The sequence below is a fragment of the Urocitellus parryii genome, chromosome 7 (genome assembly GCF_045843805.1).
Source record: "Urocitellus parryii isolate mUroPar1 chromosome 7, mUroPar1.hap1, whole genome shotgun sequence".
In the NCBI taxonomy this organism is placed as follows: domain Eukaryota; kingdom Metazoa; phylum Chordata; class Mammalia; order Rodentia; family Sciuridae; genus Urocitellus; species Urocitellus parryii.
This window is the reverse complement of record NC_135537.1, coordinates 135,537,474-135,559,598: the sequence shown is the minus strand read 5'-3', so window position 1 is coordinate 135,559,598 and position 22,125 is coordinate 135,537,474. Positions and strand designations below refer to the sequence as shown.

Genomic DNA, 22,125 nt, shown 5'->3' with positions numbered 1-22,125 from the left:
CAGCAACCTAGAAGTCTGAGGCAGGAGGACAAAAATTTGAGCCCATCCTGACAACTTAGCAAAACCCTCTCTCAACATAAAAAATAAATAAGATAGGAGGCTGTGGCTCTGTGGTAGGGCACCCCAGGCTTCAATCCCCAACACTTTGTAATAGGGACAATGGCAAGAACATGTGTCTTAAGTCACCCTATTTGAGATTAGCTCTACTTTACAATTTACACCTTGTAAAGTTATTTTTTTTGTTTTTACTTTTGCCAAGTGTTGGAAATTGTAAAAAAAAAAAATCACCTTTGAATGAATGATATGCTAATGGTTGGACTCAACTATTGCAGGAAAAAGATATAAATACTGGTCCCGAGATCACCTCATCAGTAACCTTCCTTTAGTTTTTCAGAGTCTGGGACAGTTGATGGTCTTCAGATAATATCAAAGTATGAGCCAAGGACTTCTAATTCTGTTCTATAGTTATAAATGGAATACTGTTTAACATGCAAGGATTAATGTGTCTATCTAAAGAATTCTAGAGATGGCCTATGAGATGAAAGTTAATTGTTCTCCCAGGGATATTCTGAAAGAAAATAAAAGAAACACAGCCCCTGGATGACAAAGACCCCATTCAGTAGGTAGCCTTCCTGTACCATCCCACACACCTCCTTTCCTCCCTGTGAAATCCCTTTCAAGTACCTGAGTTCCCTAAGAGGATGTTTAATGATGACAGCCCCTCCATCTTCACAGGGATGGCCCTTGAATGAACCCAACTTCCTGCACTTCAACTCACATACCCCAAGTACTGGCTTTTTAGAAGCAAGCAAAAAGACTTAGAGCCTGTAAGAATTTTACACCTACCATGCAGAGTCTGATACAAGATGTGGTAAAATACATATATACATATAGTAAAACAGGAAGTGAATACTCCATAAGGGTAATGTTATGATGTTGGTTTAGAGGTGGTAAAATGCCAGTTAACTCTGTTCCAAATACCATATTAAAAATTTCTTCCAGTGCTCACTTTGGCAGCAAATACACTAAAATTGGAACAATACAGAGAAGATTAGCATGGCCACTGTACAAGATGTCTTGCAAATTCATGAAGCATTCCATATTTTTTATTTTTAAAATTTTCACTTTATATATATTTTTCTCTCATTTATCTGTTTCCCTTGATTCTCTTTCTGTCTTTTCCTCTGCTAACAGCAAATCTCTATTGTTCTCTTTTTCAATCCTCCTCTAGTTTTTTAGTTCTATCTTCTCTCCTCCTCCCACATAATCATCACATCCTATATCATGTGTCTTCTCTCCCAGTCCATCATTTGAAATTATAAACTCTTTTGCAAACTTATTGTTTTATTGTGCAATAACTAATTACATTGTTCCTGTTTATTATGACAATTAACATTGTAAACATCATAGCAGAAACTATTTGGTTTAATGCTGTTTATTGTTTGCATTGATTGTTATTATTTGTTTCACCCTAAACTGTTAGTTACTGGAAACCTCAGCGACACTATAAGTCCACAGGATAGAAACTCTATTGCTTCAGATCCATACTGTTAGATGAGTAGATACACAAACAACATGAAAAACCAAGAGAACAAATCATACCCTCCCCCGGAAAAAAAAACCAATAGAATCCATCAAAACCACAGAGAAATAAGTGTTAGATAAGGAGTTAAGAATGTACATATTTAAACTGATCCATGAGATAAAGGACAATGTAAGGAGTGAAATCAGAGAAAAAATACAGGAAGCAAAAGATCATTTCAATAAATAGATATTCTGAAAAACAAGCAAGGATACATTTTCAAAATGAAGAAATCAATAAACCAAATAAAAAATCAATGGAAAGCATTACCATCATACTAGAACAATTGAAAGACAGAGTTTCAGGTAATGAAGATGAAATTTACAATCCTGAAAATAAAGGTGACATAAAAGATTTTAAGAGATCATAAACAGAAATATGGGATAACATGAAAAGATCAAATTTAAGATTTATTGGAATAGAAAAGTGCTCAGAGATAGAAATCAAAGCACAATCTTTTCAATAAAATAATATCAGAAAATTTCCCAAACCTAAATAATGAAATAGAAAATCAAATATAGGAGGCTTACAGGACACCAAATATGCAAAATTATAACAGACCCACACCAAAGCACATTATTATGAAAATACCTAAATGCAAAATAAGGATAAAGTGTTAAAGGTTGCCAGAGAAAAATGACAGGTCATGCTTAGAGGAAAACTAATCCAGATCTCAGTTGATTTCTCAACCCACAACCCCAAAGCAATCAGGTCTTGGAATAATATATAAAAGTTCTGAAAGACAATAAATGCCAGTCAGGAATCCTATACCCAGAAAAATTAAGCTTCAGAAATTATTTTTTTAGATAAGAATAAACGATAGTTTTCTTTTTAAAAAAATAAAACATTTTGATCATTTACGAATTGTTTAGAAGTATTTTAAATATAATTTTTATGTAGGAATTTTCAAAGTTTTTTCAACCTAAACCCTTAACCTAAAAGAAACATTTATGTAACATTTTAAGTAAAAGGAATAAAAGTCAACCTGGTCTGCTTGAGGCAAGATTTGAGGCCTGGGACCCATCTACTTACTTGCTTGTTCATGTCATCTGAAGTGTAATACAAAATAACTTTACCCTGCACTACTGGAAAACCACAGTTCTGAATTAATAGAAACTATTTGTGAATTTTAATCATCCACCATTTTTGTCTTACACACTCCTTGATATATTATGTACTTAGTTAGAGGTTGCCTATAAATCTCACCAAAAATGCACACATGGGCTGGGGATGTGGCTCAAGCGGTAGCGCGCTCGCCTGGCATGCGTGCGGCCCGGGTTAGATCCTCAGCACCGCATACAAAGATGTTGTGTCCGCCGAAAACTAAAAAATAAATATTAAAAAACTTCCCTCTCTTTCTCTCTCTCTTAAAAAAACACACACATATATTGTTAAATCAGATAGCTAATCTCCTGAATCTCCTGCTCACCTATCTAGAATTCATATATTGTCAATGTCCTCTAATAATTCCTGGTCATTGAGACCAACCAAGAGAATATCAAATTATCATTCTTTGTCCCATTTTGTTTTTTAGCAATAAGCTCATCAATAGGGAAACTAACTGTCCAAGCATGTAAGTCTAGTTAGCTTATATAAACAAGTTGAATTTTCACATCATCAAAGCTATCTTCAAATATTAGCTCATAATTTCCCATTATGTTTCATATTTTCTTTTTAAAAATTAATTTATTTATTTATTTTTGCATTACAATTCTTAATATACCATTATACCATAATTTATCATCTCTGATTATATATAAGGTATGTTGACACCAAATTCACATCTTCATACATGTATTTTGTATAATGAAGCTTCAGAAATTATAATGAAATAAAAACTGAATGATAAACAAAAGTTAAAAGAATTCTCAAATAGAAAGTCTGTTCTATAAAACATACTCAATAAAAATTTTCATGAAAAGAAAGGAAAAATAAAAGGGAAAAAAACAGCAAAGGAAGAAACTACCCTAGATGAATAGTCAACCAAAGGAGAAACTACTTCAAATTAAAAACCAAAAATAAATCAAAATGACAGGGAATACAAATCATTTCTCAGGCTGGGGTTGTAGCTCAGCAGTAGAGTGCTCACCTAGCACATGCGAGGCTCTGAGTTCAATCCTCAGCACCACATATAAATAAATAAAATATAGTTATTGTTTCCAACTACAACTAAAAAAATAAATATTTAAAAAATCATTTCTCAATAATAACATTGAATGAAAATGGCCTAAACTCATCAATCAAAGGACATAGACATAGACTGGCAGATCAGATTAAAAATAAGACCCAACAAATGAGATTCACCTCATAGGCAAAGACATCCACAGAATGAAGATAAAAGTATAGGAAAAAAAAACATGTCATATACATGGATCTCATAACAAGCAGGAGTTTCTATGCACATATCAGATAAAATGGACTTCAAGCCAAAGTTATTCAGCAGGGACAAAGAAGGACATTTCATACTGTTTAAGGAAATTATACATCAACAAGACATAACAATCATAAATATTTATGCCCCAAACAATGGAGCACTTATGTACATCAAAAAAATTCTTTTCAATTTCAAGAATCAAATAGATCACATTAAATAATACTGGGGTGACTTTAACACAGTTCTTTCACCACTGGATAGATCTTCCAAATAAAAACTAAATAAAAAAGCTATAGAACTAAAAAACTACAATTAATAATTTAGACTTAACAGACATATATAAATATTTCTTCCATCAATGACTGAATATACTTTCTTCTCAGCAGCACATAGATCCTTCTCTAAAATAGACCATGATATTAGGTAACTCTTATCAAAAAAAAGAAGAAGGAGAGATAACACCTTGCATTCTGTCATATCATAATGGAAATAAATTAGAAATAAACAATAAAATAAAAAATAGAAGCTACTCTCATATCTAGAGACTACATGATATGCTATTGAATGATCAATGGATAGCACAGGAAATCAGGGATGAAATTAAAAAATAAGCAATACAACATATCAAAATCTCTAGGACATTATAAAGGCAGTTCTAAGAGGAGAGTTCATCGAATTGAGCTCATTCATTAAAAGAATAGTAAGTCGCCAAATAAATAACCTAACATTATATCTCAAAGCCCTAGAAAAAGAACAAATCAACACCACAAGCAGTACAATACAGGAAATAATTAAAATCAGAGCTGAAATCAATGAAATTGAAACAAATAAAATTTAAAAAATCAACAAAACAAAACAAAAAAATAAAATTGATAAACCCTTAGCCAAGCTAATGAAGAAAAAGGAGAAAATTCAAATTACTAAAATTTGTAATTAAAAGGAAATGTCACAATGGGCACTATTGAAATACAAATGATAATCAGAAACTAATTTGAAATTTTACACTCTAATAAAAGAGAAAATCTTTAAGACATCAACAAATTTCTAGAGATATATGACCTACCCAAATTGAAGCAGGAGGATACGTAAAATTTAAAAAGATCAATTTCAAGCAAGGATATTAAAGATGCCATCAAAAGCCTACTAACCAATAAAAGCCCAAGAGAAGACAGATTCTCAGCCTTGGTTTCCAGACATTCAAAGAAGAACTAATACTAACCCTCCTTAAAATATTCCTTGAAATAGAAAAGGAAGAACCCTTCCAAACTCATTCTACAAAGCTATTATCACCTTAATACCAAAACCAAAGATTCAACAAGAAATTAAAAATTCAGACCAATATCCCCAATAAACATAGATGCAAAAATTCTTAATAAAATACTGGCAAATTGCATTCAAAACATTTTTAAAAGATAGTATAGTCCCATGATCAAGTGGGATTCATCCCAGGGATGTAATGTTGGTTCAGCATACAGAAATCAATAGACATAATTCTTCACATCAATAGACTTAAAGACAAGAATCACATGATTATCTCAATAGACACAGAAAATGTATTGGACAAAATAGAGTATCCATTCATGTTCAAAACACTAGAAAAACTTAGGATAGTATGAACACACCATAACATTATAAAAGCCATATATGTTAAACCCAAAGCCAACATCATCCTAAATGAAGAAAGCATTTCCTCTAAAACTGAAGCAAGACAAGAATGCCCACATTCGCCACTTCTATTCAACATAGTCCTTGAAACTCTAACCAGAGCAATTAGAGAAAAGAAAGAAATTAAGGGGATACAAATAGGAAAAGAAGAACTCCAACTATCCGTATTTGCTGACAACATGATTCTACATTTAGAAGACCCACCCAAAAAAAAAACTGCACCAGAAAATTTCTAGAACTCATAAATGAATTCAGCAAAGTAGCAGGATATAAAATTCACCCTGATATATCAATTGCATGCCTGTATATCAGTGATAGATCATATGAAAGAGAAATTAAGAAAACTATCCCATTCACAATAGCCTAAAAAAGTAACATAAAATATTTTAGAATAAATCTGAAAAAAGAGGTGAAAGACTCATACATTGTTGGTGGTACTAGAAATTGGTGAAACCACTCTGCAAAGCAGATTCCACAGAAAATTTGGAATGGAACCACCATTTGGCACAGTTATCCCACTTGTTGGCCTATACCCAAAGGACTTAAAAACAGCTTACTACATCAATGTTTATAGCAACACAATTCACAATAGCTAAACTATGGAACCAGCTTACGTACCCCTCAACACAGGAATGAATAAAGGAAATGTGGTACATATACACAATGGAATATTACTTGTCCATAAAGTGAATAAAATTATGGCATTTGCTGATGAATGGATGGAACTGGAGACTATCGTGCTAAGTAAAATAAGGCAATGCCAAAAAAAAAAAAAAAAAAAAAAGCTGAATGCTCTCTCTGTTACAAGGAGAGGGGAGGGAAGAATAGAAGTTCATTGGATTAGACAAAGGGGAATGAAGGTAAAGGAGGTACGATGGGAATACAAAAGACAGTAGAATGAGCCAGACATAACTTTCCTATGTTCATATATGAACAGTGTAACTTAACGTCGTGTACAACTACAAGAATGAGAAGTTATTCTCCATGTATGTATGATATGTCAAAATACACTCTAGTGTCATGTATATCTAAAAAGAACAGATTTTTAAAAGGAACTTCTTTCTCACAGAAGCAGTTTCAGCTTACAGGTGAAGTTGTGGATTAGATAATTATACAAGGTATCTTGCACCCAGAACATTCTAAGAACAAAAACTAAGACTCATTTGTTTTCAAGATTTTTGGTCTTAGGCTTTTGAATAATTTTCCTTGTATGGAGAATGTGTCTATATTGTGTATATTGAATAACTTTGTATTCTAAATATAAATTTTTTTTAAATAAAAAAAGAATTTTTCCAGCTACTAATTCATTCAATCATTATTATAACAATGTTTTTCTCATTATCATTATTATTTCCATAAATAATGGCTCAAGGTCAGTTATATTTACTAAATTGCAGAGTCAATGGGTCATGCTTTCAAGGTTTATAATCACCATTACCCTCTACAGGAGATAGTGGCTAACTACCATAGGAAGTGCTAAATCATGGGACAATAACCATTATTCAGAGCTATTCTAAAGATGACATATGCATAAAGTGGACTACATGACATCTAGATCCTTTTCATCTCTTAAGTACCTAGAAAATGTGGAGACCAACTCTCTGCATGCTACATTAAAGAGAGTATACCTTGCACCCTAAAACTCTCCAAGTCAAATTCAATGGAAAAAAATGAAGTACAATTCTTTTTCTTTGTCACACTTAACAGAATAGGAAGGTAGAAAAGCCAGAAGCTCAACTGAACCATAGTCCTTGCAACTCCCAATAGGGGGATTCAAGAGTAAGCTAAACAACAGAGGAGAGATCACAAAGAGGTAGAATAGGTCAGCCCACAGCTCAGACCCTGGAGACACAGTCTCCAAGAAGTCTTTTCACTCATCCTACCTTCTGGGGAAGATCACTGTTGGGAGCCACTATATCCCCTCAGGGACCAGGAGTGTCAATGAGTCCCAACAATTACTCTTTGACCTGAATGAAGACACAGGAGAGTCGTGGCTTAGGAGACTTATAACCTGGTGGCTCATTACTAACCACCTTTCTCCTATGGCCTACCCAGCTTTTTTGAATTGGAAACTAGATCTCTCCTTCTCAGGCTCCATCCTGAACAGTTCTTTCTGTCCCTTCTATTCCATAGGTCAACTAAGAGTGCCTCTTTCCAAACCATCCTGGACCTGTCTTCTCTACCTTGCTCACAGAGACCCAGGCAAGCTTGAACTCCAAAAGGAAGGCTAGCCGATGGTATACCAGCTGCCTGCAAACTTCCCATGTGTGGAAAAGCAGTGACAGCCTCCTGTCCAGGACATTTCTTGATAACATCTAAGCTGACTCCACAGGTGAGGGCTGTGGACATTACAGATGATTTATAACACCAACATCAAGCAGTAGATCGCCAGCATCTTCACCACATGCATTCCTTTCCTTGACCTTTGCAAAGCCCCTACAAGGTAAGTTGAACTATTATGCCATTTTATAAGATATTATTTAACAGGTGAAATAAATTTTCAAAAGTCACATTGAGTTGCAGTAGTTAAATCAGGGTAGGTACAAACCTCAGCCTGAGTCCAGATCCTAAAGTTCCCTGTTTTGGACCTCTTTAGTTAGAATTATTTCTAGAGGCCTCAAAATTTTCTACAACTATTTTTAATGTAGAATCTTTTTGAAATAATATTTTTTAATTTACATAAATTAGAAATAATTTCTTAGTTATAAAGGCAGAATGACATAGACATTATAGTAAAACAAGAATCAAAATAACCAAGGCACTGATAAGAACTAAATTGGGAGATTTTTCTTGTGAGTATCCTACATGTAGGGAATACAATAAACCAGGATTCACTCAAGCAATGTGGAGGGAAAGCTTATAGGTATTTACAAAGAACAACACTTATCCATTATCATTCTGGAGAAGTTAAAAATAAACAATATATGATATTCCACTTTCCAAAATCTTGCATTCTTCTTAGACTAAATATATACTAAGTGGGGTGGCAAAACATGTTGTCCAGATGATTGACATGAAAAGAAGAGACTAGGCCTGCCAAACTAGACCTGTGAGCTTATTAAACAGTTTTTGTAGGTACTGTGGAGTTGCATGAGTCACAATGCAAAATAACTAAGAACAGAAAGAAGTCTGAAGAGAAAAGCATGGTGATTCTATATATTTGAGGGCTTGTCAGATACAAAACATCTTAAAGGAAGTGGTGAAATATAAAAGAATCAAAATAATACCATTTTGTTCTGACCTGACTCCATTTTATGTTTGCTTAAAATGTTTTCTTTTCAGCCTCCTGACAGCTGTATGTATGTTGACAGTAGAGTAGGACCTTCCACGGCCCTGACTATGGCCCTCATATATAACAAAAATGACTCTGAAATGTATAATCAAAACAATTCTCTCATGTAATCAAAATATCTGTCTCAACAAAGTCTTTTCTCACCTACATCCTTGTGGTTTTGGTGGTTTTTTGTTTTTATAAACGCTGTGCTTCCACAGTTCAAGTGCTGAGAGTTCTTTGAGGCACTAGCCTGCTCCCAGTTGCTTGCCTGTCTTGCTCACTAAAGGATTTTTTTCCCTTTCAATGTTGCTCAATAAGCATGGTGGTCTGTAATTCTCACACACTCTGTAACAACAGCAAAAGTCTATTTCCAAAAAGAGACACCAAGGGAGAAAATTCACTGGTTTAATTTGGTGGAATCTAAACCCAGAGATCCTTGTGATTTCCAATCTCCCAATGCCCCTACAGACCCATTACCTTATGGGGTCTGGGATCACTCTTTGTTTGGTAAATAGAACAATTCCACATTTCCAGGCCCATCTATCTACTAATTGATCCATGGCCTGGAGAAATTAGTCCAAAACTCCAAAGGCCATCTGTTCCTTATCATATATAATAAAATCAGTGTGTGTTCTGGCTTCTCCATTAAATTATCAGGTCCTTGAGAGCAGGGACTATGTCTTATCCACTGAATGAATGAATGAATGAATAAACTGTATTTGACACATATTTTGATTTTTCCATAAGGTCTAATATAGACTCTAGACCATGGAATATGAGATTTAATTATGAAATGATTGAGTCTTGAGAGTTTAGGGTGCACTGACAGGGGAGGATGAGCATTTCTGATTCACACGTTGCTCACTTCTCAGACATGAGTGATGGAGTGAATGTCAATTAGTCCCAGAGACCAACAGATATGTTTCTTCAAAGTTTGAGTATCTCTGGATTTTAAAAATGCAGGCATTGAGAAAGCAGATCACTGGAGTTAGAAGTGCTGCATACAGAAGATCATAATGCACAGTAATAGCACTAATAATTCTGGACTCTTCTTGCCTTTCATGTTGAAGGAACCATGAGGGAAGGAAACCAGTCTTCTACCATGGAGTTCATCCTCTTGGGAGTCACGGGTCAGCAGGAGCAGGAGGATTTCTTCTTCATCCTCTTCCTGTTCATTTACCCCATCACAGTGGTGGGAAACTTGCTCATCATCCTCGCCATTCTCTCTGACAGCCATCTCCACAACCCCATGTATTTCCTCCTGGCCAACCTCTCCCTTGTCGACATCTTCTTCTCCTTTGTAACCATCCCTAAGATGCTGGCCAATCATCTCCTGGGCAGCAAAGCCATCTCCTTTGGGGGATGCCTGACACAAATGTATTTCATGATAGCTTTGGCCAACACAGACAGCTACATGCTGGCGGCCATGGCATATGATCGAGCGGTGGCCATCAGCCACCCTCTTCATTATACAGCCATCATGAGTCCAAGGTCCTGTGTCCTGCTGGTGGTTGCATCCTGGGTGATTGGAAACACCAATGCCCTTCCTCACACTCTGCTCACAGCTGGTCTGTCCTTCTGTGGCAGTAAGGAAGTGGCCAACTTCTACTGTGACATTTCTCCCTTGCTCAAGCTGTCCTGTTCTGACATACACTTGAACGTGAAGATGATGTACCTAGGGGTTGCTGTTTTCTCTGTGCCATTACTGTGCATCCTTGTCTCCTATGTTCGTGTCTTTTCCACGGTCCTCCGCGTTCCATCCACGAAGGGTGTATGCAAAGCCTTCTCTACCTGTGGGTCTCACCTCACAGTTGTTTCCTTGTACTATGGGACAGTCATGGGCATGTATTTCCGACCTCTGACCACTTACAGCCTAAAGGATGCTGTGCTTGCTGTGATGTACATGACAGTGACCCCAATGTTAAATCCTTTCATCTACAGTCTGAGAAACCAAGACATGAAGGCTGCTCTGAAGAAACTCTTTCACAGAAGAAGCTCTTCATAACCAATGTGAGGTCATACACTGCATACAGTGTTCACCACTGGGAGGAAGGAACTTGGAATTCCACCTCCAGTATCTTCTTCTATAGAGAAGTTCTGCCTTGGAACTTTGCAGCCTTAAATTCCTAGTTTCCAAAATCTTGTGACATTTGATAAAACAATTTATGAAAATCATCACTTTGACCACATTTATGTTCCTTTTGGCAGAGCAGCAGCACCGCTATGGGGTTCATGTTTCACTTAGACAACTGACTAGCAGAGTAAAATTGGAAAAGTGTGAGCCTCGGGTTTTATATATACATATTGGAATCCTAATATCAGTCCTGCCTGTGTTACAGGGTGTGATCACCTCAGCTCATGCTTTGAAGACTTCAGGTCACCATTTGCATGCCAATTTCTATTTGATTAATGTTCTTGATGATATGATTAGGTATAATCCTGCCTACTAAGCTTGCAATCCCCCAAGGGCAGGAGCTATGTTCACATGTGACTATATTTTCACAATCTTGGTCCCCTAAAGTAAACATGGGCAAAGTTGGAATGGATGAATGATAAGATTGTCTCTCATGCATAGTCTGATAATGATTAGAGATAACTGGACTAGACATGATTTATCCATCCTTAAAATCTTTCAGCAATCTGGTAATATACTTTTGTGCTTCCTTCATATTTGATTAACACAGACTGTCTCTTAAGATTATAAGGTTTTTTTCTAAAAGGACTCTATAGATTAAAATAATAATTATTCTCATTTAATTAATGAATATAGTGCTGGTGTAATAAATTGCTGTCATAATTCATGGCAACATGAAATGAAGGTACATTGACCAAAAAAAAAGAATTAGCAGTTGAGGAATAAACTCACCTCACTCTCTTTCCTTATCGTATTTCTTCTGTAGCTCTCCATTGACCCAATCAGGAGCCAGAGCATAAGGCAGCCCATTGTGGGGTCCACATGGATCAACTTCCCTGGGTGCAGAGCCTGATGGGAGCAGAGAAGAATGGATGTGGGAGAACAGAGGAAAATCATGCAGGGCTACCCAGTGCTACTTAATGCAATTCTTACTTTGTTTTGAAGATTCAGGCCCTCCCTCATAACAAAAGGGAAATTAAAAATAAGAACTACTGTTTGTAGTTGTAAAGGTTAGACAGAATCCTGAGCAGTCATCAGTTTGGAGATGTGGTTCATTTTTTTATTTGTTCTTTTTAGAAATACATGACACTAGATTGTATTTTCACATATTATACACACGTGGAGTATAACTTCCCATTCTCATGCTTGTACCTGATGTGGAGTTACGCTGGTCGGGTGAACACAGGAAAATAATTATCGATCCATGCTACTGTCTTTCCTATTCCCATCCCCCTCCCTTACCTTCATTCCCTTTATCTAATCCAATGAACTTCTATTCTTCCCTCCACCTCCTTATTGTGTTAGCATACACATATCAGAGAGAATATTAGCATTTGTTTTTTGGGGATTGGCTTATTTCACTTAGCATGATAGTCTCCAATTCCATTCATTCAATGGAAAAAATGCCATAATTTCATTCTTTTTATGGCTGAATAATATTCCATGGTGTATATACACCACATTTTCTTTATCCATTCATCTGTTGAAGGGCACCTAGGTTGGTTCAATAGTTTAGCTACTGTGAATTGAGCTGCCATAAATATTGATGTATACTCCTCTGGATATATGCTAAGGAGTGGGATAACTGGGTCAAATGGTGGTTCCATTCTAAATTTTCTGAGAATCTCCACATTGTTCTCCAGAGTGACTGCACAAATTTGCAGTCCTACCACCTTGTATAAGTGTAACTTTTCCACTACAGCCTCATCAATATTTATTGTTATTTATATTCTTGATAATTGCTATTCTGATGGGAGTAAGATGAAATCTCAGTGTAGTTTTAATTTGCATTTCTCTACTTGATAGAGATGTTGACCAGTCTTTTATGTATTTGTTGACTGATTGTTTTTCTTCTTCTGTGAAGTGTCTGTTCTGTTCCTTTGCACATTTATTGATGGAGCATTTGGGTGGGTTTTTTTTTGTTTGTTTGTGTGTGTGTATGTGTGTTAAGTTTTTGAGTTCTTTATATATCCTGGATTTAATGCTCTACCTGAGGTGTATGTAAGTGGCAAAAATTTTCGCCCATTCTGTAGGCCCTCTCTTCGTGTTCTTGACTGTTTCCTTTGCAGTGAAGAAGTTTTTAGTTTGATAAAATCTCATATGCTGATTTTTTATTTTATATATTGCACTTTAGGAGTCTTGTTGAAAAATTTGGTTCCTAAGCCAACACAATAGAGAGTTGGGCCTACTTTTTCTTCTAGAAGGTGCACAGTCTCTAGTCTAATGCCTAGGTCCCGGATCCACTTTGAGTTGAGTTTTGAGCAAGGTGAGAAATAAAAGTTTGATTTCATTTTGCTACATAGGGATTTCCAGTTTTCCCAGAACTATTTGTTGAGAAGGCTATCTTTTCTCCAATATACATTTATGGTGACTTTGTCTAGTGTGAGATAACTGTATTTTTGGTGGTTTGTCTCCCTATCTTCTATTCTGTTACATTGGTCTTTGTGTTTCTTTGGTGCCTATACTATGCTGTTTTTGTTTACCATAGCTTCAGTATAATTTAAAGTCTGCTATTGTGATGCCTCCTGCTTCACTCTTCTCCCTTGGGTATTCTGTGCCTCTCTGTTTCCAAATGAATTTATTGACTTCCTTTCCTGTTTCTGTAAAGAATATCATTGGAATTTTATTAGGAATCACATGACATCTGTATAGTGCTTTTGGTAATATAGCCATTTTGACAATATTAATTCTTCCCATCCAAGAACATGAGAAATCTTTCAATATTCTAAGGTCTTCTTCAATTTCTTTGTTTAGTGTTTTATAGTTTTCATTGTAGAGGTCTTTCAGATCTTTTGTTAGATTGATTCCTAAATCTTTTTTGAGGTTATTGTAAATGGAATAGTTTTCCTAATTTTTATTTCAATTGATTCATGACTGTCAATTGTACAAGAATGCAATTGATTTATGGGTATGAATTTTCTATCCTGCCTCTTTGCTGAATTCACTTAGAAGCTTTCAGGTGGAGGTTTTGGGGTCTTTTAAATATAGAATCATGTCACCAGCAAAATTTTCCTTTCCATATTCCTTTAATTTCTTTCTTCTCTCTAATTGCTCTGGCTGAAGTTTCAAGGACTATGTTTAATAGAAGTGGTGAAAGGGGGTATCCTTGTCGTGTTCCACTTTTTAGAGGGAATCTTTCAATTGTTCTCTGTTTAGGATGATGTTGGCCGTGGGTTTCACATGAATAGTTTTTACAGTGTTGAGGTATCTTTCTACTATCTCTAGTTATTCTAGTGTTTTGAATATGAATGGATACTGTATTATGTCAAATGCTTTCTCTGCATCTGTTGAGATACTCACGTGATTCTTGTCTTTAAGTCCATTGATGTGATGAATTATGTTTATAGCCTTCCATATGTTGAACCAACCTTGCATCCCTGGGATGTACCTCACTTGATCATGATGCACTCTTTTTAATATGTTTTTGTATGCAATTTGCCAGTGTTTATTAAGAATTTTTGCATCTATGTTCATCAGGATATTGGTCTGAAGTCTTCTTTCCTTGCTGTGTCTTTGTCTGGTTTTGGTATCAGATTGATATTAGTTTTCATAGAATGAGCTTGGAAAGGTTCCCTCCTCTTCTATTTTATGGAATACTTTAAGGAGGATTAGTGTTAGTTCTTCTTTGAAGGTCTGGTAGAACTCAGCTGAGAATCCATCTTTTCTTGGACTTTTCTTTGTCATTAGGCTTTAAATGGCATCTTTAATTTAATTGCTGAAAATTGATTTATTCAAATTTTTTATATCCTCCTGATTCAATTTGGGAAGATCATAGGTCTCTTCAAATTTGTCCATGTCTTCAAGGTTTTCTGTTTTATTAGAGAATAAATTTTCAAAATAGTTTCTGATATAAAGTGTACTTCAGTAGTGCCTATGGTAATATTTCATTTTTCATCATGAATTTTAGTAATTTGAGTTTTCTGTCTCTTTTTCTTCATTAGCTGGGCTAAGGATTTATCAATTTTATTTATTTTTTCCAAGAACCAACTTTTTTTGTTTCATCAATGTTTTGAATTTTTTGTTTCAATTTCATTGGTTTCAGTTCTGGATTTTAATTATATTCTGTCTTTTATAGCTTTTGTTTTTAATTTGTTCTTCTTTATCTGGGGCTTTTAGATGTACTGCTAGCTTATTTATTTGGTGACTTTCTATTCTTTTGAAGAATGAGCTCAATGCAATGAACTTTCTTCTTAGAACTGCCTTCATAGTGTCCCAGAGATTTTGATATATTATATTGTTACTCTCACTTACCTCCAAATATTTTTTTTCACTCTGTTTCTTCTGCTATCCATTAATCCCTCAATAGCATATTTATTTAGTCTCCTGGTGTTAGAGTAGCTTCTATTTTTATTTTATCATTGATTTCTAATTTCATTCCATTATATCTGATAGAATGCAGAGTAAAATTATCTCTATTTTTTGAATTTGCTAAGAGTTGCCTTTGGCCCAAGATATGGTCTATTGTAGATAAGAATCTGTGTGCTTCAAAGTAAAAAGCATATTTGGTCATTGCTGAATGAAATATTATGGATGTGTTTTGTTAAATCTAAATTATCAATTGTATTTTTTACTTTTATAGTTTCTTTCTTTGGTTTTTTATCTGGAGGACCTATCCAGTGGTGAGAGAGGTGTATTAAAGTCACCCAGTATTAGTATGTTGTGGTCTATTTGATTCTTAAAATTGAGAAGGATTTTTTTATGTACATAGATTTTCCATTGTTTGGGCATAAATATTTATGATCATCATGCCTTGTTGATGTATAATTCCCTTAAGCAGTTTTTAATGTCCTTCTTTGACCCTCTGATCACTTTCTCTTATTTGGGATAGAAACCCCTTTTTATGAAATCCATGTGAATGATATATTTTTTCCCATACTTTCACCTTCAGTCTGTGGATGTTTTTGCCTATGACATGAGTCTCTCAGAGACAGCATATTGTTGGGTCCTTTATTTTAATCCAATCTGCCAGTCTGTTTCTTTTAATTGATGAGTTTAGGCCACTTACATTCAATGTTATTATTGATAAACGATTTTTATTCCCTGTTTTTTTTAATTATTTCTTGTTTTTACTTTGAATTAGTTTCTCCTTTGATTGACTATTCTTCTAGTTAGTTCCTTCCTTTGCTGGTTTTACTTTTATTTTATTTCATTTCATGAAATATTTTATTGAATATGTTTTGTAGAACAGGCTTTCTAGTTGTGAATTCTTTTAACTTTTATTTATTATTCAAAGCTTTTATTTCATCATCATTTCTGAAGTTTAATTTTCCTGGGTATATTATTCCTGCTGGCATCCATTTCCTTTCAGAGCTGTTATATATTATTCCTAGACCTGCTTTTTTTTTTGGGGGGGGGGGTCTGGGTTGAGAAACCAACTGGATCCAGATTGGTTGCCCTCTAAATGTGACCAGCCATTTTTCTTTTTCAGCCTATAAAAATCTATCTTTATTCTATATATTTGGTATTTTCATAATAATGTGTAGGTCTGTTGTAATTTTGCCTATTTGGGGTCCTGTAAGCCTCCTGTGTTTGATTTTCCATTTCATTATTTAGGTTTGGGAAATTTTCTTATATTATTTTACTGAAGAGGTTGTGCATTCCTTTGGTTTGTATCTCTGAGCTTTCATCTAACCCAATAAATCTTAATTTTTTTTATGTTATCCCATAGTTCTTGGAAGTTCTGTTCATGGTCTCTTAACATCTTTTCTGTATACTCAACTTTGTTTTCAAGATTATATATTTTGTTTTCATTGTCTTAAACTCTGTCCAGTCTACTGGTGACACATTGCATTGAATTTTTAATTTGGTTTATTGATTCCTTCATTTTGAGGAGGAGAGAATATAGAAGTAAAAAATTAAAGGAAGCAAGAAAGAGTGAAACAATCGAGATTAGCTGTTAGCAGATGAAAATAGATAAAGAGAATCAAGGGGAAAATATTAGTGAGAGAGAAAAAAATATATATATATATAAAGAAAAAATTTTTAAACTTAAAAATAACAATAAAAGAATACAAAACAAAACTGAAATATACTAATCAAACATCCTAGTCCCAAAAATACTAATTCATGAAAAATAACTGGTTTCAAAAATCCTGTAAATGAGAAAAAACAAATATGAATATGCAAAAATGTCTATGAACCATTAAGATCACAATTAAACAGAGAAGAGAGAAATCTTGATGAAAATTAAAGAATTGTGTCCATGGGCATGCAAAAGATTTGGAGCTTCCCTTCTCAGTAGTGTTAGGTAGGGTCACGGGAAAGAGAGGTAATCCTGTAGGCCAAATTCCTGGAGGCAAGTTTAGGCTTAGATGGGCTTTGGTTTTTTTCACTGAATTTTTAAAAAATATTTATTTTTTAGTTGCAGTTGGAAACAACGCCTTTATTTCACTTATTTATTTTTTTATGGTGCTGAGGTTTGAACCCAGGGTCTTGCATGTGCAAGGTGAGTGCTCTACCACTGAGCCACAACCCCAGCTCCTTTTCATTGAATTTTAATTGTTCTGGTGACTTTAAATCAGCCCAACTCCAGGGCCCAGCAATTGTTCCTGCACACTAGAAGACTGCATCCCAGGGATCTCCCCTGGGTTTCATTCATGTGGTGGAGGAGCCAATTCTTAGACCACTATGTCACCCGAGGGCCTGACATTTACTGGTCTTGAGTCCAGTCTCTAAACTCAATCTCTCCTATCCACACCCTTTTGAATTCCTGGCCAGATGCGTCTCTCCCAGTCAGTCATGCAAGCAGCCAGACTGGAGGGGGAAGTGGGAGAGCCAGGTGGGTATCCACAACCATTTATCCCCTGTGTAAAGTTCTCTTCATGTTTGATTTTCTCCTGGACACTTAGGCACACTGTATGGCATACAGTGTGGATAAGCCAGGCCTATATTTCAGGCCACACTTGGGTTTGCCAGGAATCAGCTCCCTCAGCTGCTGGCCCCCATGCTGTGGCTGCTAAATGGTTTCTTTCTCGTCCTTTGCAGGCAGCCTGGAAAGAAGGTGGCTTCTTTTCCCACACAAGGATATTGTGTAGCATGCCTTTTGGTTTAGATGGGCAGTGTCTTTGGTCACTAAACTCTGTACCCAGACATGTCTCAGGCCTCCCAAAAATGTGGGTTCCTTCAATTCCCCTGTCCTTCCATTTTGCTCACTGAGGGACCACTCTGGCTGGTGCTTCCCGCTGTGGCAGTGACTGTGGCGCTGAGGATTTCTTCCTTATGTTATTATATCCAACATCCGGAGTCCAGTATTAAATTCCAAAAAAGTATCCCCCACCATTTCTTTTGATCACCCACTTGCTGAAAAGCTTGCCTATCTGCTTCCTTGGTTTCACACCAGGGATAAGCCAGGAAAGTGACCTTTATTCTGCCATGGTGAAACTGCTGTTTCTGCTTCTTATTAATTTTTGTCAATTGTCTGCAGATCAATTTCATTTTCATCTAAATTTCCTTTCTTTAAATTGTATCTTATTCTTGATGTCTTAAGAACACACGAAAAAAGGTATTTTCAATTTTTTTTCCACTCCCTTCCATAAATGGCTTTTATGTTTGTTAAGTTTTCTTCCAGATACTTAAAGTACTATTGTTGCCAGAAACCTAGGCCAGATGGACAAGACTCTGGGAATCCTAACAGTGCATATTCAGCACTTTCTCCAATGGACCAAACAGGAGACAAGTGGTGGTAAACACAGGAAAGGAATTTTATGCTAAGTGTGGCCACATTGGAAAGAAATGGCAGTGGGTGGGGGTGATCCACATTCTCAGTCCTGTCTTTTGGGTATTGTTGAGAGCTTCAGGATTATACAGAGAAGAAACAAAAGTCCAGAGTAGAGGGTACAACAGTATGACTGTCAAGCAGTCCTGTCATACTGTGCTCTGGTTGATCTTTACCTGAAGATGGGCCACACAGTGCCTGGTTGATGCTGCTTGGGGTATAATTTTGATTCTTGTCACAAGAAGTTTATGATTCCAACCTGTTGTTTCTGGAATCTGAGGTGACTGCCAGAGAGTGACTCAGTGAAAGGACAAGTCAGAGAGGCAAGACTGAGTGAGTTAGGACAATGACCAAGCCCTGCTTTAGGTTTGAGCCAATGATTGGAGACTTCTAGGTGTCACTCTAGTGGTCTAGACTAGGGAGTTATAAAAGCTGGTGGTTGACAACCCATTCACCATGATGTCTCTACGAATCCTGAAAATATCTTGGCCAATTCTATCTCTATGACTTCAATTTTGAAGGGTGGGAGTTACCTGCTTTAGTCAAACACACCTTAAATCATCAACATATCTATGTGCAGAGTTGAGCAGGAGTCTGACCCAAAGATTAAGGTAGCAAAGGGAACATTTGTGAAATACAGGCAGACATGCAAGCATTCGTCCTGCTTTTACTTGCCCACTACATTTCTGGAGGCTCCAATGATTGGGTCAGTAATATTTTTTTTTTTATTTTAAAAAGCCTCCCATCAAAGAAAAGCCCAGGTTTAGATAGCTTCAGTGTTGAATTTTGCCAAACACTACAGAAAAAATAATTCCAATTAATCATGACTTACTTCAAAATAATAAAATAGGAGAGAATTCTTCCAAAAGTACATTATGAGGCCAGCATTACTCTAATACAAAAACCAGATAAATACACAACAAAAAAGAAAACTATAGACCAATATCCTTGATGAACATAGATGTAAAAATCCTTAACAAAAACTAGGAAGCCAAATCTATCAGCACATTAAAAAGATTATTTGTTAGAGTCTGTAAACAAGTCAAGATGGCGCCTGGCATATTGCAGAGGGAGTGGTTTGTGAAGTAACGCCAGTGAGCCATTAAGTGTGGAGATTCCTTATTGGTTGACTGCTGTATCTAGCTTATGTTAATTAAGATAAGCTGTGTGTAATGTATATATACCCCTCCGGTCCTACAATAAATGGCTCCCACTCCTGCTGTATCTATGTACACAAGTTGTTCGTCACCCCCCGGTTAGTTTGCCCAGCCAGCCAGGCTGCTGCAATTATTCACCATGATCAAGTGGGATTCATTCTGATGTATAAGGATGTTTCAGTATAGATGAATCAATAAACATGATATACCATATCAAGAGATTGAGGCACAAAAACCACATGACATCTTAATTGATGCAGAAAAGGCATCTGATAAACTCTACATCTCTTCATGATAAAAATGCTGAACAGTTTAGGTATACACGGAACATACTGTACAAAGGCCACTTATAATAACCCAGAATCTAACATTATATTGAATGAGAAAACATTTGAAAGCTTTCCTTTAAGGCCTGGAAAAAACAATACAAAGATCCACTTTCACTATGTTTATTCATATAGTGCTAGAAATCCTAACCTGAACAGTTAGGAAAGAAAAAGAAATAAAGAGCAATCAGACTGGAAAAGAAAAAATTGAATTGTCACTGTTTGAAGATAACATGTGTGTGTGTGTGTGTGTGTGTGTATGTATCCCCCAAATGCCACCAAAAAAATATTAAAACTAATACATGAATTCAGCAAAGATGTAGGACACAAATCAGTAGCATTGCTATATGTCAATAGTAAATAATCTAAAATAGAATCCAAGAATTCAAATCCATTTACAATAGCTATATAAAAAGTAAAGCACCTAGGTATAAATTTAACCAAAGAAGCAAAATATCTTTTTAAAATAGAATAATCTCTCTTTTTAATATTTATTTATTTATTTTTATGTGGTGCTAAGGATCAAACCCAGTGCCTCACAGATGCTAGGCAAGTGCTCTGCCACTGAGGTACAGCCCAAGCCCAGGTAAAAAATCTTTTCAATGGAAATTATGAAATGATTGTTGAAAGAAATTAAAGAGAGGGCTGGGGATGTGGCTCAAGAGGTAGCGCGCTCGCCTGGCATGCGTGCGGTCCGGGTTCAATCCTCAGCACCACATACAAAGATGTTGTGTCCGCCAATAACTAAAATAAATAAATAAATAAATATTTTTAAAAAGAAATTAAAGAGGATACACAAAAGTAGAAATACATCGTGTTCAATGAGTAGAAGTCAAAATTGTTAAAATATATATACCACCCAAAGCGATTTACAGACTAAATGCAATGCCTATCAAAATACAAATGACATTCTTCACAGAGTTAGAAAATCCAATTCTAAAGTTTATATGGAAGGTATTTTAAAATCCCAAACAGCCACAGCCATTTTGAAGTAAAGAACAAAGCAACAATCATTATACTACCTGACTTCAAAACATACTACAAACCTTAGTAATCTCAATACCACGGTGTTTACATAAAAACAGACACATAGACCCAAAATGGAACAGAACAGAGAATTTAGAAGTAAATTCATGCATCTACAGCTATCTGCTTTCAACAAAGGTATAATGATACTCATTGGAGAAAGGAAAGTCTTTTCAATAAATGGTGTTGGGAAAATTGAATATCCACATGCAGAATAATGAATCTAGAACCCTGGTGTCTCACCAGTTACAAGGATCAACTCATGAGGAACCAAAGTTTTAAAAGTAACATTGGAAACTAGCCAACCAGTGGATGAAACTTACAGAAGAAAACATAGGAGATATTTTTCAGGACACTGGTGTGAGCCCTTGCTCATTTTGGACAATATATCAAAAATACAGGAAATGAAAATAAAAATAAACATATGGGATTGCATCAAACTAAAAGGCTTCTGCACAGCAATGGAAAGGCTCAACAGAGTGCATAAACACCCTACAGAATAGAAGAAAATATTTGCTTGCTATCTATCTATCTATATATATATATATATATATATATATATATATATATATCTGACTGACAAGGAATTGATATTAAAAATATATAGCAAACTCCAAAATCTCAATAGGTAAAAAGCAACCAACCTTAAAATGGCCAATAAGCCTAAATAAATATTTCTAAAAAGAAGACAAGCAAACGGCCAACAGATACATGAAAAAATATTCAACATACCCAATCATCAGTGAAATGCAAATCTAAACTGCCATGAGATATCACCTTACCAAGTAAAAATGGCTAATATCAAAAAGACTATAAAGATAAATCAATTTCTGTCAAGGATTTGAAGAAAGGGGAACACTTACACACTGTTGT

The 22,125-nt window shown here is 35.5% G+C and overlaps 1 protein-coding gene and 1 non-coding gene across 2 annotated transcripts; both read left to right on the top strand.

Moving 5' to 3' along the window:
- The first annotated feature begins 1,001 nt into the window (after positions 1-1,001).
- LOC144256309 (U6 spliceosomal RNA) lies at positions 1,002-1,107 on the top strand. Its single transcript, XR_013344081.1, has one exon. It is a non-coding gene; the product is annotated as a U6 spliceosomal RNA (small nuclear RNA).
- Positions 1,108-9,970: 8,863 nt separating this feature from the next.
- LOC144255966 (olfactory receptor 1A1-like) lies at positions 9,971-10,900 on the top strand. Its single transcript, XM_077801135.1, has one exon. It carries the CDS (start codon positions 9,971-9,973, stop codon positions 10,898-10,900), a length of 930 nt encoding a protein of 309 aa, XP_077657261.1.
- The last annotated feature ends 11,225 nt before the right edge of the window (positions 10,901-22,125 follow it).

Bases quoted from the DNA above. Each gene is read 5' to 3' on its own strand.
- LOC144255966 (XM_077801135.1), top strand. From the start codon at position 9,971: ATGAGGGAAGGAAACCAGTCTTCTACCATGGAGTTCATCCTCTTGGGA.